This window comes from Peromyscus leucopus, chromosome 20 (genome assembly GCF_004664715.2).
Source record: "Peromyscus leucopus breed LL Stock chromosome 20, UCI_PerLeu_2.1, whole genome shotgun sequence".
NCBI classification, from domain to species: Eukaryota; Metazoa; Chordata; class Mammalia; order Rodentia; family Cricetidae; genus Peromyscus; species Peromyscus leucopus.
Genome location: NC_051080.1, coordinates 21,030,390 through 21,047,171, shown reverse-complemented (window position 1 = coordinate 21,047,171; position 16,782 = coordinate 21,030,390). Strand labels below are relative to the sequence as shown.

General features: G+C 47.0%; 2 protein-coding genes across 7 annotated transcripts in view; one reads left to right on the top strand and one right to left on the bottom strand.

The window, feature by feature from the left end:
• Pacsin2 (protein kinase C and casein kinase substrate in neurons 2) overlaps positions 1–11,751 on the bottom strand; it is a 103,902-nt gene extending 92,151 nt beyond the window's left edge. For 4 of the 6 annotated variants that reach the window (XM_028856731.2, XM_028856735.2, XM_028856734.2 and 1 more), the window contains exon 1: positions 11,660–11,741. The gene's annotated coding sequence lies outside the window, so the exon portion shown is untranslated. Of the gene's footprint in view, positions 1–11,203; positions 11,319–11,659 lie in introns of all 6 variants that reach the window. The other 2 variants (XM_037197501.1, XM_028856732.2) reach the window with 2 other exon arrangements.
• Positions 11,378–16,782, top strand: part of LOC119086312 (serine/arginine repetitive matrix protein 3-like) — a 15,609-nt gene continuing 10,204 nt past the window's right edge. Inside the window, exon 1 of the mRNA XM_037197281.1 lies at positions 11,378–11,946. Within this exon, the coding sequence (XP_037053176.1) occupies positions 11,378–11,946 (569 nt within the window). The remainder of the gene's footprint in view (positions 11,947–16,782) is intronic.

Here is a 16,782-nt window from a genome sequence, read left to right as displayed (position 1 = left end):
AGAAACCCTGTCTCGAAAACCAAAATAAATAAATAAATAAATAAGAAGGAAGCAAGCAAGCAAACTCAAATTGTCAACTACAAATTCATCTAGTTAGCAAAAAAAGTGGAAATAACCTAAAATGCCCAGCACCAGGGAATGTTTCAATCTCATACAGTCAACAAGAAAACACTGGCAATCTTTTAAGGGGCTGGGGATGTAGTTCAGTTGGCAGAATGCTTGCCTTCATGTACGAGGCCCCAGGTCTGATCCCCCAACAATGCAAAGGAAGAAAGAACTTGAATAGAAATACTCAAGGAGGGCCTTTAGGCCAGACATGGTAACATGGGAAAAACAAAGTAAAACTCTCAACAACAACAACAAAAGGCAAACAGAATCTAGATTCTAGACAGTTCAGCAGGTAAGGGCACTGAAAATAGGCATTTATGGCCAGTATCCCAGTATGACATGGTAAAAAAAAACAAAACAAAAAACAATTTCTGCAAGTTGCCCTCTGACCTCCACATGGCACAGACACAAATGCACATGCATGTACATGTACACACACACACACACACACACACACACACACACACACACACAAGGGTGAAGGAATATAATTTTTTTTAATATCCAGTCATTTGGCACAAAAAAATGGCAATTAGTTCAAGCATAACCACCAAGTACCTGAGCCAAGTGTGAAGGCACAGGCCTGTCACCCCAGCATTTGGGGCTAAGCAGGATCTGGAGTCTGAGGCCAACCTGGGCTACACAGTGAAACCCTGTGTCTATAAACAAAGCCACGCAGTCAGAACATCTGCTCTCAGGTATCCACCCAAATGATCTTCATCTAATGTCACAAGGCAACCAAGTGAGTTGTCCCTCAGCTGCTTCCTCAGGGCTGCTGTGGAAGATGGAGCAACAAGCACCCAGCAGGCCTCCGGAACTCTGAGAGCCTTGCTCCTCCACCCTCTGACCTCCCTCATCAACTGGGAGAGAGAGAAGCATGTGAGTGACCTAGTCCCAGCTTGTGCCAGCTCCCTTCCTACCCTTATAAACTCCCTGGCTTTGTAAACTACACATGTTCAGATTCTCTTAATTGGGTTAGTTGTGAACACAGTTCCTGCTTAAACTAAAGACACATAATTTGCCCCATTTCTATGTTCCTCAGAGGCAGGGAAGGAAAAGGAATTTTTAAAGATCTTTTTCACAATTAAGGGCAAGTGACTCAGAATGAAGGGACACTGGTGTGGGCTTCAAGGTCAGTTCTGACAGCAACCCTCTGAAGGTCACTTCTCTGACCTCTGGGTTGATTACTCCTGGATGAAGTGGAGTTATCACCAACTGGTTGTAAGAACTCAATGAGCAGAAATGTAAAACTTCCATGGTCTCTCAGAAAATCCAGAACATAGTGTACCCCATGACCACTGGTTCTGCCATGAGCAATGCCAATCTTCCCATGGCACATGCCCAGCCTTCTTATCTGATGATATATTTGCTGGTACAGAGGTCACAAGTGCTTAATTAAAAACATCATCACACTCAAGCTAACCAGTGCCCAGGCAAGCCAGCTTCAGCAAACCAGTGAGCTACAAAATCCACTAATAGCGGGCTTGGAGGTCTGCGTGGGAAGAGAGCCTGACCACAATTCACAATCTTGGCACACTCAGCTAGAGACAGCATAATTTGATATAATGAAACACAAACATGGTTTGAAGTCTGAAAATGTTCACAAACTACAATTTGAACATCATTTTAAAATAATAAAATTCCATTTCATTCAAGAGACAACTTAGAAAACTAGCCACAGCTGATTCTAGACACCACAGACTACCCTGCAGGTCCAGGCAAAGGCCCTGTGACTGCCTACCCTCATGTAGGGTCTAGACAGTGGCCTCTGGGAAGCCACTGACCCTTCCAATTCTACCTCTTTTTTGTCCTTCTTCTGAACCATGAACAAGGGAAACCAACAACCAACAAAGCTGTTCTGAAAACAAAACAAAAGCTATGGAAAAGTCCATAATCAACTACCGATACCTGCACATCCAAGGTGTATTGATACACTTAATCTAAATTATAAGGCCAATTAAAGCTGACATATTAATTCTGAAAGTGAAAGGATACGAACACAGCTATTGCTGCTTCATGTAAGTTTAACCCTATTTCCCCATGGATCCCTGTGCACGAAGCTTGATCCTTTATCTTCTCAAGCCCTTTTTCATCTTGGATGTGCCCTTCACCCCATCACATGCTCCTTTCCCCCTAAGTACTAGGTGCAATCACAGCAACATTTCCTCATCACTGGGACAGGCCTGTATGACCATCACATTAAATCAAACACAGCATCATCAAGCCAGGAGGCAGGGCAGGGCGCCCCTCATCTTTTGTTTGTTTGTTTCAAGGCGAGGTTTCTCTGTGCGGTCCTGGCTTTCCTGGAACTAACTCACTTTGTAGGCTGTCCTCCAACTTAAGGTATCCCTCTGCCTCCGCCTCCTGAGTGCTGGGATTAAAGATGTGTGCTACCACCACCTGGATAGGATACAGATTCCTAGCCTCACCCCCATTAAGGGGACAGAAGCAAACAAAACCTCAGAGCAGTGCAAAAAAAGAGGACATATGTTCTGCCAGGGTCATGAGATTTCACAAAGGGATCACCCATACTGGTGACCCCTGATAGCATCCCTGTGACCTTGAGTCACCAAAGAAGGTCCTAATGAGTACTCTGGCTGAAGAAAGAATAATACATTTGTAAAAGAACTGGATAAAATAAATCCAATATGAGTACTTTAGGGTTTTGCTTAATTTACAAATTCACCTAATTACCATGCTGAGTGATACAAAATGACTAAGTACTACGGCGTGAGCTTTGGGTCTGTGACTGCACAGCACCTACACAATCCAGAGGAAGGGAGCCACTCCAAATTCCCAAGCTCAAATCCTAGGAGGTGGAGTCTTAGGAAGCTAACTGGGTCATGGGGTGAAGTCCCCAAGAATGAGATTAGTGCCCTTTCTTAAGAAGGCACTTCCTTACTCTCTTTCAACTGTGTAAAAGCACAACCAGAAATTGGATCTGTAACCCAGAAGAGACCCAACACTATTACGCCTTCACCTCAGGCTTCCAGACTCCAGAACTTTGAGGAAGAAGATGTCTGTTCTTTATAAACAAATGCCTGGCGCACTATGTTACAGCAGTTCAAAATAAGACACCTAGTCTCCGAAATGTCGAACCATCTGACCGGGCGAGGTTATGCGGTCACCTGGTGGTAGACCTGGGACCGGGACCCAGGGCTGTCTGCCTCCAAACCCTTGACCTCTGGTTTGTTGCTGCAGTTTTGCCTTTTCTCATCTGCAGGAACTAGCCTTACAGACTTGTGAGAATAAGCCAATCAAAACAGAAACAGGACACAGGCTACATGACAACACCCTCCCCACCCTAATAGCATAAGTGAACAGTTAGACAATGGAGCTGAATCAATGACTGAGGCCAGCCCTCCCAGGAAGCCCCTTTCGTACAAAATGAAACCACTGCTTCCGAAGAGCTGCCAAGGTAATCCTCAAGCCTTTGAGGACACTGGATCTTTGTGAAAAGGAGCAATCAGAATCATCTCTCTCCCATCCACTCCCTGACTTCTCAACTGACCTCCTAGCCCTGCCAAGATCATCCTGCTCATCCCCTGGAAGGCTCCCCACTGAATTCATTCTCCAGAGGAAAGTCTAGACCTTAACCTTGTCCTACAAAGAGCTCACACCCTGAAGCTGCCCTCCCACCACACTCAACAACCCCACACACCACTGTGCCCACAATCTTGATGACCCTGGAGCTCACTTCTGGCAAAGGCCACCTTCCTGAGTTGAGCTCTGCAGCATGCTGACAGCGGCCAGACCAGCCCTCCTGTGTTCTCTACAGTGGACCCATTTCTGTCTGGTACTGCCTTGGGGAAAGAGTTATTTCTAGACCCAGCTGTTTCTACAGAGCATGAGACCTTAATCTTGGAATCCCAAGATCTCTACGTAACAGTAGCCAGAATGCACCCCTTCAATCCACCTTGCCTATTCTCCCTTCACACACAGATGTCCCACACAACTAAGACATAATATTCCAAATGTTCTCAGCCCAAGGAGAGTTGTCAAGTAAAACCCTAATAATCTACACTCTAAAATCGTTGAGACATGAAGACAATGAGTTCAAGCCTGCCAGGCTACGTCCTCTCTTAAAAAACGGCCATTGGGACTGGAGAGATGGCTCAATGGTTAAGCGCACACACTACTCTTCCAGAGGACCCACAAGGTAGCTCATAACTTTAAAATCCCAGTTCCGAGAGAATTGACACCATCTTCTAACCTCCTTGGACAACAGTCAAACATGTGGTACACATATATACATGCAAGCCAAACAATCACACATATAATAATTAAAACAAACAAACAAACAAACCCAGGACTATTAGGATGGTTCGGCATAAAGGTACTCAAATACAGGCCTGACAATCTGAATGTGATCCCCGGATGGATCACACTAGATAACAGAAAATAAAACAGGTCCCCAAGGATTGTCCTCAGACCTCTACAAGTGTATGCCTGCAGGAAATCACACACGCACTAGAAACACAAAGAGCTGGGCATGGTAGCACACACCTTTAATCCCACCATTCATGAGGCAGTGGCATGCAGATCTCTGTGGGTTTGAGACCAATATCGTCTCAAAACCCAAAAATAAATAAATAAAGCAAAGCAAAATAAAACAAAGAGCTAAGAGCTAGTTTGGCAGTTAAGAGTATGTACTGCTCTTCGAGAGGACCCAAGTTCAGTTCTCAGCACCCATGTTGGGCAGCTCACAACCACCTATAACTCTAGCACCTAGAAATCCAATGCCCTCTTCTGGCCTCTGCAGTCACCTACATACATATGTAAATGAACACATACAAGCACACAAACACACACTGAAAAATACAAGAAACTAAATAAAACAAAACTCAAGCACTTCCATGGCAGCTCAATGAAATTCCCCAGCTCCAGTTGACAAGTTTGCTTCTACTAGTACCTAAGCAGAAAGCAGAAAGCCAACGGAAGGAAAGGACCAATGTATGGTGTCAGTTCCTGAGGAGTAAGCCGTTGTGAATACTAGCAAAAACAGTAAAGGTTTGTGGCAGGTCTTACTGTCAGCCTCTCTTCCTCATCAGGCTCTACTTTCAATAATTTTCTGCTGCTTAACATTTCAGAACTGACTGCTTGCCATTAACCTCTACCAAGTCTCTCTGCAAGGTAAATCCTTTCCTGGGGAGACTGATGCATGACATTGAGCTTCTCGTCTCATATAGCAGAGCTTTGCATGATTGCTCTGTTCTCTCTAGTATTTAAAGAACCCACCTGAAACACACACACACACACACACACACACACACACACACACACATTTTTATTTTATGTGTATGGATGTTTGCCTGCATGTGTATGTCCATGTACCACACGTATGCAGTGCCCACAGAGGCCAGAAGAAAGTGTCAAATCCCCTGTAACTGGTGTTAACAAGTGGCTGTTAGCCACCATGTGGATGCTGGGAATTGAACTCCAGTTCTCTGGAAAAGCAGTACTCTTAACCACTGAGCCATCTCTCTAGCCCAAGCACAGACTTTTTCCATGCTACAATCACGAACTGTGGTTGGCTGCCTCCTGACAAGTGTCAGGATGACATGATAGGAGGACAGGGGACTCCTCCACACTGGCCATGTTTAAGGGATCCTCTACTCTATGCAGTACTACAAGCCTTAAAAAAATAAGAAATGGTGTCTCAGTCGCTTTTGCTGTGAAGAGACACCATGGCCAAGGCAACTCTTACAAAGGAAAGGTTTTGATTGTGGCTGCTTACTGTTTCAGAGGCTTATCATCATAGCAGGGAGCATGGTGACAGGCATGGTGCTGGACAAGTAGCCGAGAGTTACATCCTGATCCACAGTGGAGCCTGAGACTGGGCCAGGCATGCGCTTTTGAAACCTCAAAGCCTACCCCTATTGACAAACTTCCTCCAATAAGGCCACACCTACTCCAACAGCACCTCCTAAGCCTTCTCAAACAGTACCACTCCCTGATAACTAAGCATTCAGATATGTGAGCCTGCGGAGGCCATTCTTATTCAAACCACCACAGATGGCTTGACAGGTAATTGCACTTGCTGTGCCCATGTACACACACACACACACACACACACATATATACATGCACATACAGAATGTTTTTTAAAAAATAAGAAAACAAAGCCATTTAACCTGTGCAGTTTTTATTTTGTCCTTTCTTAAACACTTGCTCTTTATATAGATGAGACTCTGTGCTATAATAAACAGACAATTCACCGGGCGGTGGTGGCGCACGCCTTCAATCCCACTCGGGAGGCAGAGGCAGGCGGATCTCTGTGAGTTTAAGGTCAGCCTAGTCTACAAAGCAAGATCCAGGAAAAGTGCAAAGCTACACAGAGAAACCCTGTCTCGAAAAAAAAAAAACAGACGATTCATGAAGCATTAGGAACCTGACAAGGTCACAAGAAGTCACTGTTGGACAGTCATGGTCACTGTGTTATTTGAATGAGAAGAACACCCTTAAACTCTTTATGTTTGAATGTTTGGTACCCGGTTTATGGAACTGCTTAGGAAGAATTAGGAGGTGTGGCCTTATAGGAAGAGGTATGCCACTGGGAAAGGGCTTTGAGCTTACAAAAGCCCATGCCACCATTCCCAGTGCCTCCCCCTCCCTCTCTGCTCCTACTTTCTGAGCAAGATGTGAGCTCTCAACTGTTCCTGCCACCATGCCTTTGCTGAGACATGAAGTGCTCCAACCCTTTCTTCCAATAAGTTGCCTTGGTCAAGGTGTTTATCATAGAAAAGTAACTAAGACAGTCACTAAAACAATTCAACACAATCCAACTTCAAATTACTTGGGGATTCTAGTGCAGGGAGTATCTCATCAATGAGGACATACTTGGATAGGTCAACTCCATGATTTGAGATTTTCTTTGTTTCCAAGACAGTGTCTCACTGTGTTGCCTTGACTGTCCTAGAACTCACTCTGTAGACCAGGCTGACCTCCAACTCACAGAGATCTGCCTGCCTCTGCCTCCCAAGTGCTGGGATTGAAAGGCATGCACCACCAGGTCTGATTTCAATTTCTAATTTCCACTTAACATTTATTTACTTCACAGCTTTCTCAAGTGCTAAGCAACTGAGAAGTAATTATTTAAATATACTCTTTGATCAATAAACATTAAATAAGTCTGCCCAAAACACTCAAATCCTACAAATTTTCTCCTCTGAAAAAGGCTAAAGAACAAAAACAAGGGGACTAGAGATGGCTCATCAGTTAAGAGCACTGGCTGCTCTCCCAGAGGACATGGGTTCAATTCTCAGCACCCATACGGCAGCTCATAACTGTCCATAACTCCAGTTCCAGGGGATCCAACACACACATGGTGTATAGGCACACATATAGGCAGAATACTCATTCACATAAAATAAAAAAATAAAGGTTAAAGAACATTTAAAAAAATAAAACAAGTTCTTCATCCTCAAAATAGAAAAGTATTTAGGATTCAAATTCCAAAGGAAAAACAGTCCTTCAGTGGACAAACAAAACTTCTCCAAGTGACATTCTAGGATATTTATGATGCTAACAACTCATCATGACAATCACCAAGGAAGCAGAACCTAATGGAAAAACCCCAAGCTGGCATCTAGGAGCCCAAGTTCTGGACCCAGAATAGATTCTACAGAGCAATGGCCAGGCCTGATACCACTTTCTTTACCACAATTCACGTGTTTGAGTACAAAATAATGGGGGACAATCCTTCGGAATGTGTGCCCTCCATGTATGTAAGTCACTATTATTATTAGCTCCAAGATGACAGGGGAAATAGGATTACAGATTCTCTGAGGGGAGAGGCAGCTTAGAGGCTGTGCTCACCACCCCACCTCGTCATCAGGAGGGAGACAGCTTAGGGCTGGAGTGTGGCAGTCCTTACCCTGATGCTGGCCCCAAGTTGTTCACATGTATGCTTCTTTTCCTGGGGTGGGGGAGAGAGTGTCTCACAACTCTTCTCAGAATTTCCAAGGTTAAGAACTTCTAAGCCCTTCATCTTACAAATATAAATACTGAGACCCTGAGATCTGCAGAGCCTCCTAGCCTCAGAGTTAGTGGACAAAAGGCTAGAAAGAGCCCAGGCTTCTGGTCCCCATCCATCTCCCACTCTGCCAGCTGGTATTTGAGCAAGAGAGAAAAATTATATGACCACAGATGTAATGGCTCAAGCCTGAAATGGCAGCACTTGAAGAGCTGAGGCAGGAAGACTGCCTTGATTCTGAGGCCATGGATGGCCACACAGTAAGTTCCAGCTCAGACCCTGCCTCAATGTCCCAGCAAGGTTCCTTTGTGAGACGGTCCTGAGGACTCTGATAGCTGTGACCACTGTACCCCATTGCTATATTTCCTTCCCTATCTAGTGCAGTGCCTAGCCCCAAGAAATGTGTGAATATCTTTAAGACTGAAATTTTTTAAATGAGGTAGAGGCATAACTTAGTGGTAGACTGCTTGCCTAGCATGTGGCACACAAAGTTCCATCCCCAGCACTGAGGGGGAGGAAAGCTGGGTGGGGGGCAGGTAAAGAAAAACACCAGCAGGTGTTCGGAGAACAGCTCAGAAGGTAAAGGCACATGCCATCAACCCTTACAACCTGAGTGTCCAATCCCCAGAATTCCCAGGGTGGAAGGAGAGAATTGACAAGAACTGACTCCTACAGCTGTACATACACACACACACACACACACACACACACACACACACACACACACACACTAAATGTTCTTTAAAAAACGCAACCCTTGACAGGCGGTGGTAGCGCACACCTTTAATCCCAGCACTCTGGAGGCAGAGGCAGTCGGATATCTGTGAGTTGTTTGAGGCCAGCCTGGTCTACAGAGGGAGATCCAGGACAGGCACCAAAACTACACAGGTTGAGGTCAGGTGCCTTCCTTGATCACTGTCCACTTTATTTTTTTAAATATTTCTTAATTTGATGTGTATGAATGTTTGTTTGCATGTATGTACGTGCACCATGTATGTGCACTGGTGCCTTCAGAGGTCAGAAGAAGGTATAGGATCTCCTGGGACTGGAGTTACAGATAATTGGTACCATGTGGGTGCTGAGAATTAAACCCAGGTCCTCTGTAAGAGTAACAAATGCTCTTAGCCACTGAGTCATCTCCCTAACCCCACCTTTTTTTTTTGTTTGTTTTTTGTTTTTTGGCTAGGGGCTCAAACTCAGGTGACATGTTTGAACATTACATACTTTAGTGACTGAACAATCAACCAGCCCTAGGAGACTTAAGATGGTCTCTAGTCAGCACAACCATCTAAATATTAAAAATCAGAAAACATTCTCAAACAGCCATCCCAAAGACCACCACTAAGAGGCATCAGGAACAAGTTATGGCCCCCTTAGACCATGCTCTCAGGTCTACTTGCAGGTATGAGGAGGATGTGCAGAGGCAACAAAGGACTCTGTCCCTAGAATGCAAATCAACTAGGTAACTAAGCCCTGCCTCCCTCTACTGCCTTCAGGTATGCAGCTGTGGTTCCAAACCGGAAAAAACCTGAGCAGGCACTACAGCTCATGTGAACATGGTTATTACCTACATAATCTAAAGAGTGGCCTCCAGAAAGCCAAGTACAATGGGATGGTAGATAAGGCAGGCCACAGTCACCTGGGCTGCAGATGAGGTTGGCAGAGAGCACTTGGGTATGCTTCACAAGATGCCACGACAGTTGGTAATTTTACTACAATTATTTGATATTCCATAACCTCCTGCAAGGATCGAGTGATGACCACTTTCAGAAGCAGGAAGCCTAGGAATCAGGCCTTAACCCATCAACATAGACTTTCAGGTAAGAGAAAAGAATAAAAAGATTAAGGCTGGCCATGTATAGTATTACATGCCTTTAATCTCGGTGAATTTCAAGCCTGCTTGGTCTACATAGTGAGACCCTGTGTCTAAAAACAAAACAAACAAAAAACCTGCAAGACCTAAGGGCAAATCACCTATACACCCCCTAGAAAATGCCTGGCCATCGGAAATCTGTGCTGGCACTCAGGACCAAGGGAAAGCCTCTATCAGGCAGGATGGAAACCTAGATCTTACATACACACACTCTTGGATTAATTATTATGTTCAGAAGTAACAAGTTCTAGTTCCCAAAACACATGAACTAAAATACCATTTCTATTCAAGTGAGTAGTTATTCTTTAAAATCCTGCACAGTTGCTGGGCAGTGGTGTTGCACGCCTTTAAACCCCAGCACTCGGGAGGCAGATCTCTGTGAGTTCGAGACCAGCCTGGTTTACAGGCAGAGTTCCAGGACAGCCAGTACTACACAGAGAACCCCTGTCCCCTGGGGGGGGTGGGATGATTCCTGCACAGAGAGAAGAGATCTAATCAGTCTTCTACTCCTCTGTGCTGGGTTATTTACCCAAGTAATAAGTACCCAACAGCCTAATGGTCAGTTTCTTTAAAGCCTCCAGACCACAGGGAAAAGAAACACACATCACACAAGTTGTTCATGTAGTGGCCTCACGGCTCAAGGGGCGCAGCTTCACCAAGGAGACTGTCAAACTACAGTTACGTGTAAATGCACAGACTAGAGTGTTCCAAGTAAGTCAAAAGAATCCCAACTACACCGGCACAATTCAGGGCTTCTGTGAAAAGGCGAATCCAAATGTGCCACGATGGAAGAGGGAGGCTAACACAGATAGATCACTGCCCACCTGGGTGAGCCCTTCGAGCGGGGCTCCAAGCCAATCCCAGGGGCGCAAGCACAGACCTTAAGCAAACTGAAAAACCTGCGGTGGGGGAGGAAGGTGTGAGCTCACATCCACCGCCACTCGGGATTAAACAGATTTACATCAGGACGGGGCCGGCGTGTTTGTTAAACAGCGTAATGAGTAGTCCTGGAGACCGTCAGCAACCTACTCCCCTTAATCACAAAAACCTCAGGACAGCTGCGGTCAAGGAAAGCCGGCAAGGGCCAGGAGTGGTGAACACACCCCGGACCAAAGCCATCTTCCCTTGAGGACCCAAGGAGAGAACGCAGCATCCCCGGGGCGTGTCTACTTCCAGGTCTCATCTCCCAGGCCGTGAGATCCCCAGCCAGCCCCTCTGACCCACTCCTGAAAAAAAGAAAAGCCGACCTTCTCAGAGCGGGGGGCCGCAAGTCTGGAGTCTTGGGGGACAGGAGAAGGTGGCTTTTTGAGCCCCACTGGAGGGGAGAGGTAGTTGACACTCGGATCCAATGAGTCTAGAAAACTATGAAAGTCAAAAGGTCAGCATCCAGCCTTTCCTGGCTCGCCACACACCCCTAGGTCATGTCCCCCAGGCAGGCTGGGCTCTCACCACCGGGACACCGAGTGTGGGAAGGACGGAAATGGAAGGCAGTCCGCACAGCGGCCCCGGAGTGCGTCCGCGTGGGTCCCGCCCGCTCCGGCCGCCCCTCGGGCCTCCCCGGCTCCGCCCGCCGGCGCGTGGCCCTTCGCGCGCGGACTAGAAGTTTCGAGCGGCGCGGCCCCGCGCACTCGGCCCCGGCGCGGCCTGACAGGGGGAGGCGCGGCCACCGACCCGCGTCCCAACCGTCGCGGCGCACCCCTCACCTCGGCTGCCGCTCTCCTCGGGTCCCGCTACGCACGCCGCCCCGGCCGGGCTGCGACTCCGACCCCTTTTCCCGTTCCGTTCCGGCCGCGCTGCCCGGCCCTGCCCAGACCCGCCGCGGCCGCTTCTGCCGCCAGCCGAGACCGCGCCGCCCCCGCCGCGCCCGCTGTGCTCGCCCTATTGGCTGTCGGGATTCAGACCCCGCCCTTCAGCCCCGTCCGCGCTCCGGATTGGACAGACCAACGCAGGGGCGGCACGCCCCCAAGCACGCTCAAGGGGACTTCCCTGGGTGAGTATTAGCAGCCTCCCCTGTCAGTCAAACAAGGAGCGCCTACTTAAGCCGCAGAAAGGCCAGCATGGGTCACTCCCCGGGAGCCGCCCGGCGGTAGGACTTCCTTAGGCAGGTCAGAGTACTAGGGTTTTCCTAGCGCCTAGGAGCGTTGCCGTGCCTGACTGGAAATTCAGGTAGACTTTCAGAAAGTTTCCTCGGATCTGGAGAGCTTGCTGCTTTTCCAGAAGACCCGCATTCTATCCATTCCAAACACCCATATGGCGGCTCATCGGCTCATCACGGTCTGTAACGCCAGTCCAGGGAACCTGCTGACGCCCTCTTCTGGCCTTTATGGGCACTAGGCACTCACGTGGTGCTGACATACATACAAGCAAACATACACATAATTCTTCTTTATATAAAAAGTTTCCTCCAAGCCAGGAGTGGTTGGGGACAGAGACAGGAGTGAACAGAGACCGGAGAATCATTGGAAGTAGCGCACGCATTTAATCCCAGCATCAGGAGGCAGAGGCAAGCGGATGTCTTTGCATTCGTGGCTACCGTGGTCTACATAGTGTTTTCCAGGCTAGCCAAGGCTACATGGCCCTGTCTTAAAAACAAAAAAAGAAGAGGAAGTGGGGTGGAGAAACTTCCCTCCAGAGGACTGAGATAGGGCCCTCAGGGCACCAGGCAACGCACAGACATTTTGGTTCTCACTGTAGCCCTGCCTGATAAGGCGTTAGCCCCTGGAGCAGAGGGAAATGATAATGAGTCAGAATGGCTAATAACTTCCTCAGCACTGCCTCACACAGTGGGAGATGCCCGAGGGAGGGTCTGAGAAACTGACAGCAGGTAACTTTCCAGGTACTGTGTGGAGTAAAGAGGAAGCAAGGGGTGGATAGTGGTTTGTAATCCCAGTACTCAAGAGGCTAACACAGAAGAATGGCAGGGACTTCCAGGCCAGCCTGGAACTTACTCTGTTGAGTAAGACTCTTATTTGGAAGAAAGAAAAAGAATAAATAGCCCAGGCAAGCCGGGGTTACAGCACAAGACACACAAATGAGTAAATGAAGCTAGATATGATGATAGATGCCTATAATCCCAGCACTTGGGGAGATAGATACTGGAGAATCATTGAAAGTTCAATCTCCCTACAAACAAAACTAAACCAAAAAGGCATAGCACTTGAGAGACAGAACGGGAGGATCAGGAGTTCAAGGTCATCCCAGCTACTTAGGAAGTCCAAGGCCAATTTGGGCTATATAAGACCCTGTCCTAAAAATTGAAAATAAACCGGGCCATAGTTGCACACACCTTTAGTTCCAGAGGCAGAGGCAGGCAGATCTCTGAGTTTGAGGCCAGCCTGGTCAATGGTTCAAGTTCCAGAACAGCCAGGGCTACACAGAGAAACCCTATCTCAAAAAACCAAAATAAATAAATAGATAGATAGATAGATAGATAGATAGATAAAAATAAGGGCTGAGGAGGTGCCCAGTGGTTAAAGCACTTGCCATAGACTAGAGTTTGAACCCCCAGCTCCCACACAGAAGTCTAGCAGGCATAGCCTGCCTGAAGAGTCAGGACTCGACTAAGCTGAATCAGGAAGTTCCAGGTTTAACAAGTGATCTTGCCTCAGTGAATGGGAGCAAATCCAACAAGGAAGATAACCCGATGACAACCTGTGGTTTCCACAGGCATGTGATACACATGTGAATGTACACACAAATGCACACACACCACACACATACACACAAAAGAAAAGAGTGATGAAGCTCAGCTGTGTGGAAGTAAGTACACACACACACACACACACACACACACACACACACACACACACCATCATCATCATCCTAATACTCAAGCTGAGGCAGGAGGATCTTGAGTTTGATGCTAGTCTGGGTAAGTCTGATGGCGCAGCTCTCCCTGGAAGTTCCAAGTTCCCTCCCAGGGACTCTAACAGGAGCAATCACTTCATCATCGTCTAATCATCACACCTATCCCCATTACACGCTTGAATAATCCTGCTCCACACCAAACGCTTGTGAGTCTAGCACCACCTGGACACCGGAAACCACAGAGAAGCCTGGCACCGCCCACCAACCAGATATCTCCTGTGTCTTCTGTAAATGTCTGCACGGACATCTCACAGTTTTGTCTCAGCCTCCTTTACTCATATCCCACAGGTCTACCTTTGCCCCTCTCCAAACAAAAGATTTTCCATATGTCACAGAAGCACCTCTGTGTCCTGGGCTGCAGCCAGGATGGAAGACAGAGCCAGCCTCTCAGAGCCGTGAGTAGATGCTTGGAGAACGGCTCTTGGTCTACAGCTGTGATTGCCCTGTGTCTGAGCAGAGTGACCACACGCCCACGCCCCTTTGCCCCATCCTTCCCACACAAGGAACCCACTGTCACAGAGCTATCGGGGTCAGAGGATGACTGAGTTAGTCTTTTATTAGCCATTTTATACAACACAGCCTGGGTTAAAAAGTCCGTGTTTAAAATATACTTTCAAGGGGCTGGCAAAGGCACTCGCTGTCAAGCCTAACAATCTTAAGTTTGATTCCCAGGTCCCACGTGGAAGGAGAGAACAGAACTCCTGCAAATTGTCCTGACTTTTACAAGTATACTGTAGTATATGCATGGGTACACACACACACAGAGAGTAAATAAAATGCAATAATATACCATAGTATGAGCATAGCTGCACACACACACTAAATAAATAAAATGCAATAAAATAAAACAAAATAAAAACAAGTGTTAGGTGGACATAGTGGTGTCTGCCTGTAATCTCAGCACTTAAGAGGTAGAACAGGAAGATCAGGAGTTCAAAGTCATCCTCAACTACATAGAGAATTCAAGGCCAGCCTAGGCTATGTGAGACCTTGTCTCAACCCTCCCCCAAAGAAATCCCTCATATTTTCACAGTGACCAAAATGTTTTCAATAAATACATAAATAAATAAAACACCTAGAGGAAGCTGTATTGCTGGTAAAACAATCTCAGTAGTTGCAAAGTTTAGAATAAGTAGAGATAGCCAGGCAAGGGTGCACATGCCTTTAATCTCAGCTCTCAAGAGGCAGAAGTAGGCAGATCTCTGTAAATTCAAGGCCAGCCTGGTCTACAGAGTGAGTTCCAGGACAACCAGAGATATATAGTGAGACCCTGTCTCCACAAAACAAAAGAATAGGATGTGGGGCAGTTCTCATGTGTTTAGTGAACCTAGCAGAGACTAGGAAGCCACAACAACACACTAACAGTTTACTGGCCCCAAATGGGTAGAATATGACAAAGAGCAAAGGTGACATTTTATCGCCCTAAGATAGCTAAAATATGACAAAGAGCAAAGACCTCCCAGAAAGCAACGAGCCCTACAGGGAGAAAGGGGTTCCTCTTGGCTGGAGCATTTCAGGCATGCGAGGAAGCAAGGATGCATGGGCAGGGAGGGTAGCTTGGCAATGAAGAGCCACTCCGCCCAGCAAGTTCCTTCCCTTCTGTGGGGTGCATTTTTCTCAGCTGTAACAGATAAGCCCAGGAAAACCAGGACTAGTGAGTTTAAGCCCGCCTTGCTCTCAGGATGACCTGGTTGTGGCCTGTGAGTGCTGAATGTGTCCCGGGATCTCTACAGTCTGTAAAACTACTTCCGCCTTTATTTGTTTGGCTCAGGGTCTCTCAATATGTAGGCCAGGCTGGCTTCAGACTCACAGAGCCCTGCCTCCTAAGTGCTGGAATTTGAAAGGTATGCACTACCAGACTCCACTCAGCTTTTATATTTCAAGTAGGGATTGGAGCAGGAGGGATGGTTCCCTGAGTAAAGTGCTCACGGCACAGACCTGACGATCTGAGTTCCGAGTCCCAGAAACCATCTAAAAAGCCAGATGGAGCAGTATGTGTGTGTGATCTCAGTGCTGGGAGAAAGGCGTTAGAAAGTTCTGGGGGCCTTTCTAGCCAGCCAGTCTAATTGAAAGCAAGCCCCAGATTCAGTGAGAGATTCTGTCTCAAATAAAAAAAAATAAACAAGCAAATAAATCAATAGACAAATAAATAAACTTTGGAGATTGAGAGAGAAAGTTAATCTCTTGCCCTCCATACATTCGTACAAAGATCAAGGCACTAGAATACACACGTGGATGCACAACATACACACACACACACACACACACACACACACACACACAGGATTGGAAGGTGAGGATATGACTCAGCGCACAAGACCCTTGGCTCCATCTCCAGCACCCACTCACAAATAGTTATGATTTTTGGAGACACCAGAGTGTTAACTGTTGGGGCCATCCCTGGATCTACCCAGGCATGAAGCACACTCCTGCCAAATGTGTGCAATGAATGTGTCACTGATTAGGAGGCAGTCACCCCGCCCTCACTTGCTGAGATGGTTTGTCCTTTGGCCTGTGCACGTAGACTCGTACTTAATTGTACAGGCAGGTACAACACTCTGCTCTCACGTGCTGTAGGCTACTTGCCCGAATCAGCCCAAAGGCGGAGGGACACAGCACAGCCTATAAGCGGGCTAGCCTTAAGGAGGTGTGGCCAGCCCTTGATAAATCACTCTCATTCCTCTTGCACACAGTCCCCGATTGGTTCTTTTTTTTTTTTTTTTTTTTTCCACTTATCTGTTTGTGTGCATGCATCCCACAGCATAAGTGTGAAGGTCAGAGGACAATCCCCTGGAGAAAGTCCACTCCTTCCACCTTGTAGGTCCTGGGGATGAATGAAGCTCAGGTCATCAGACTAGAGAGCAAGCACTTGGACCTGCTTAGCCTTCTCACCTACCACCTTCTAAAAAACAACAAAACTAAACCATTGCCAGGTGCCTAAACTGACCAGAACTCACTA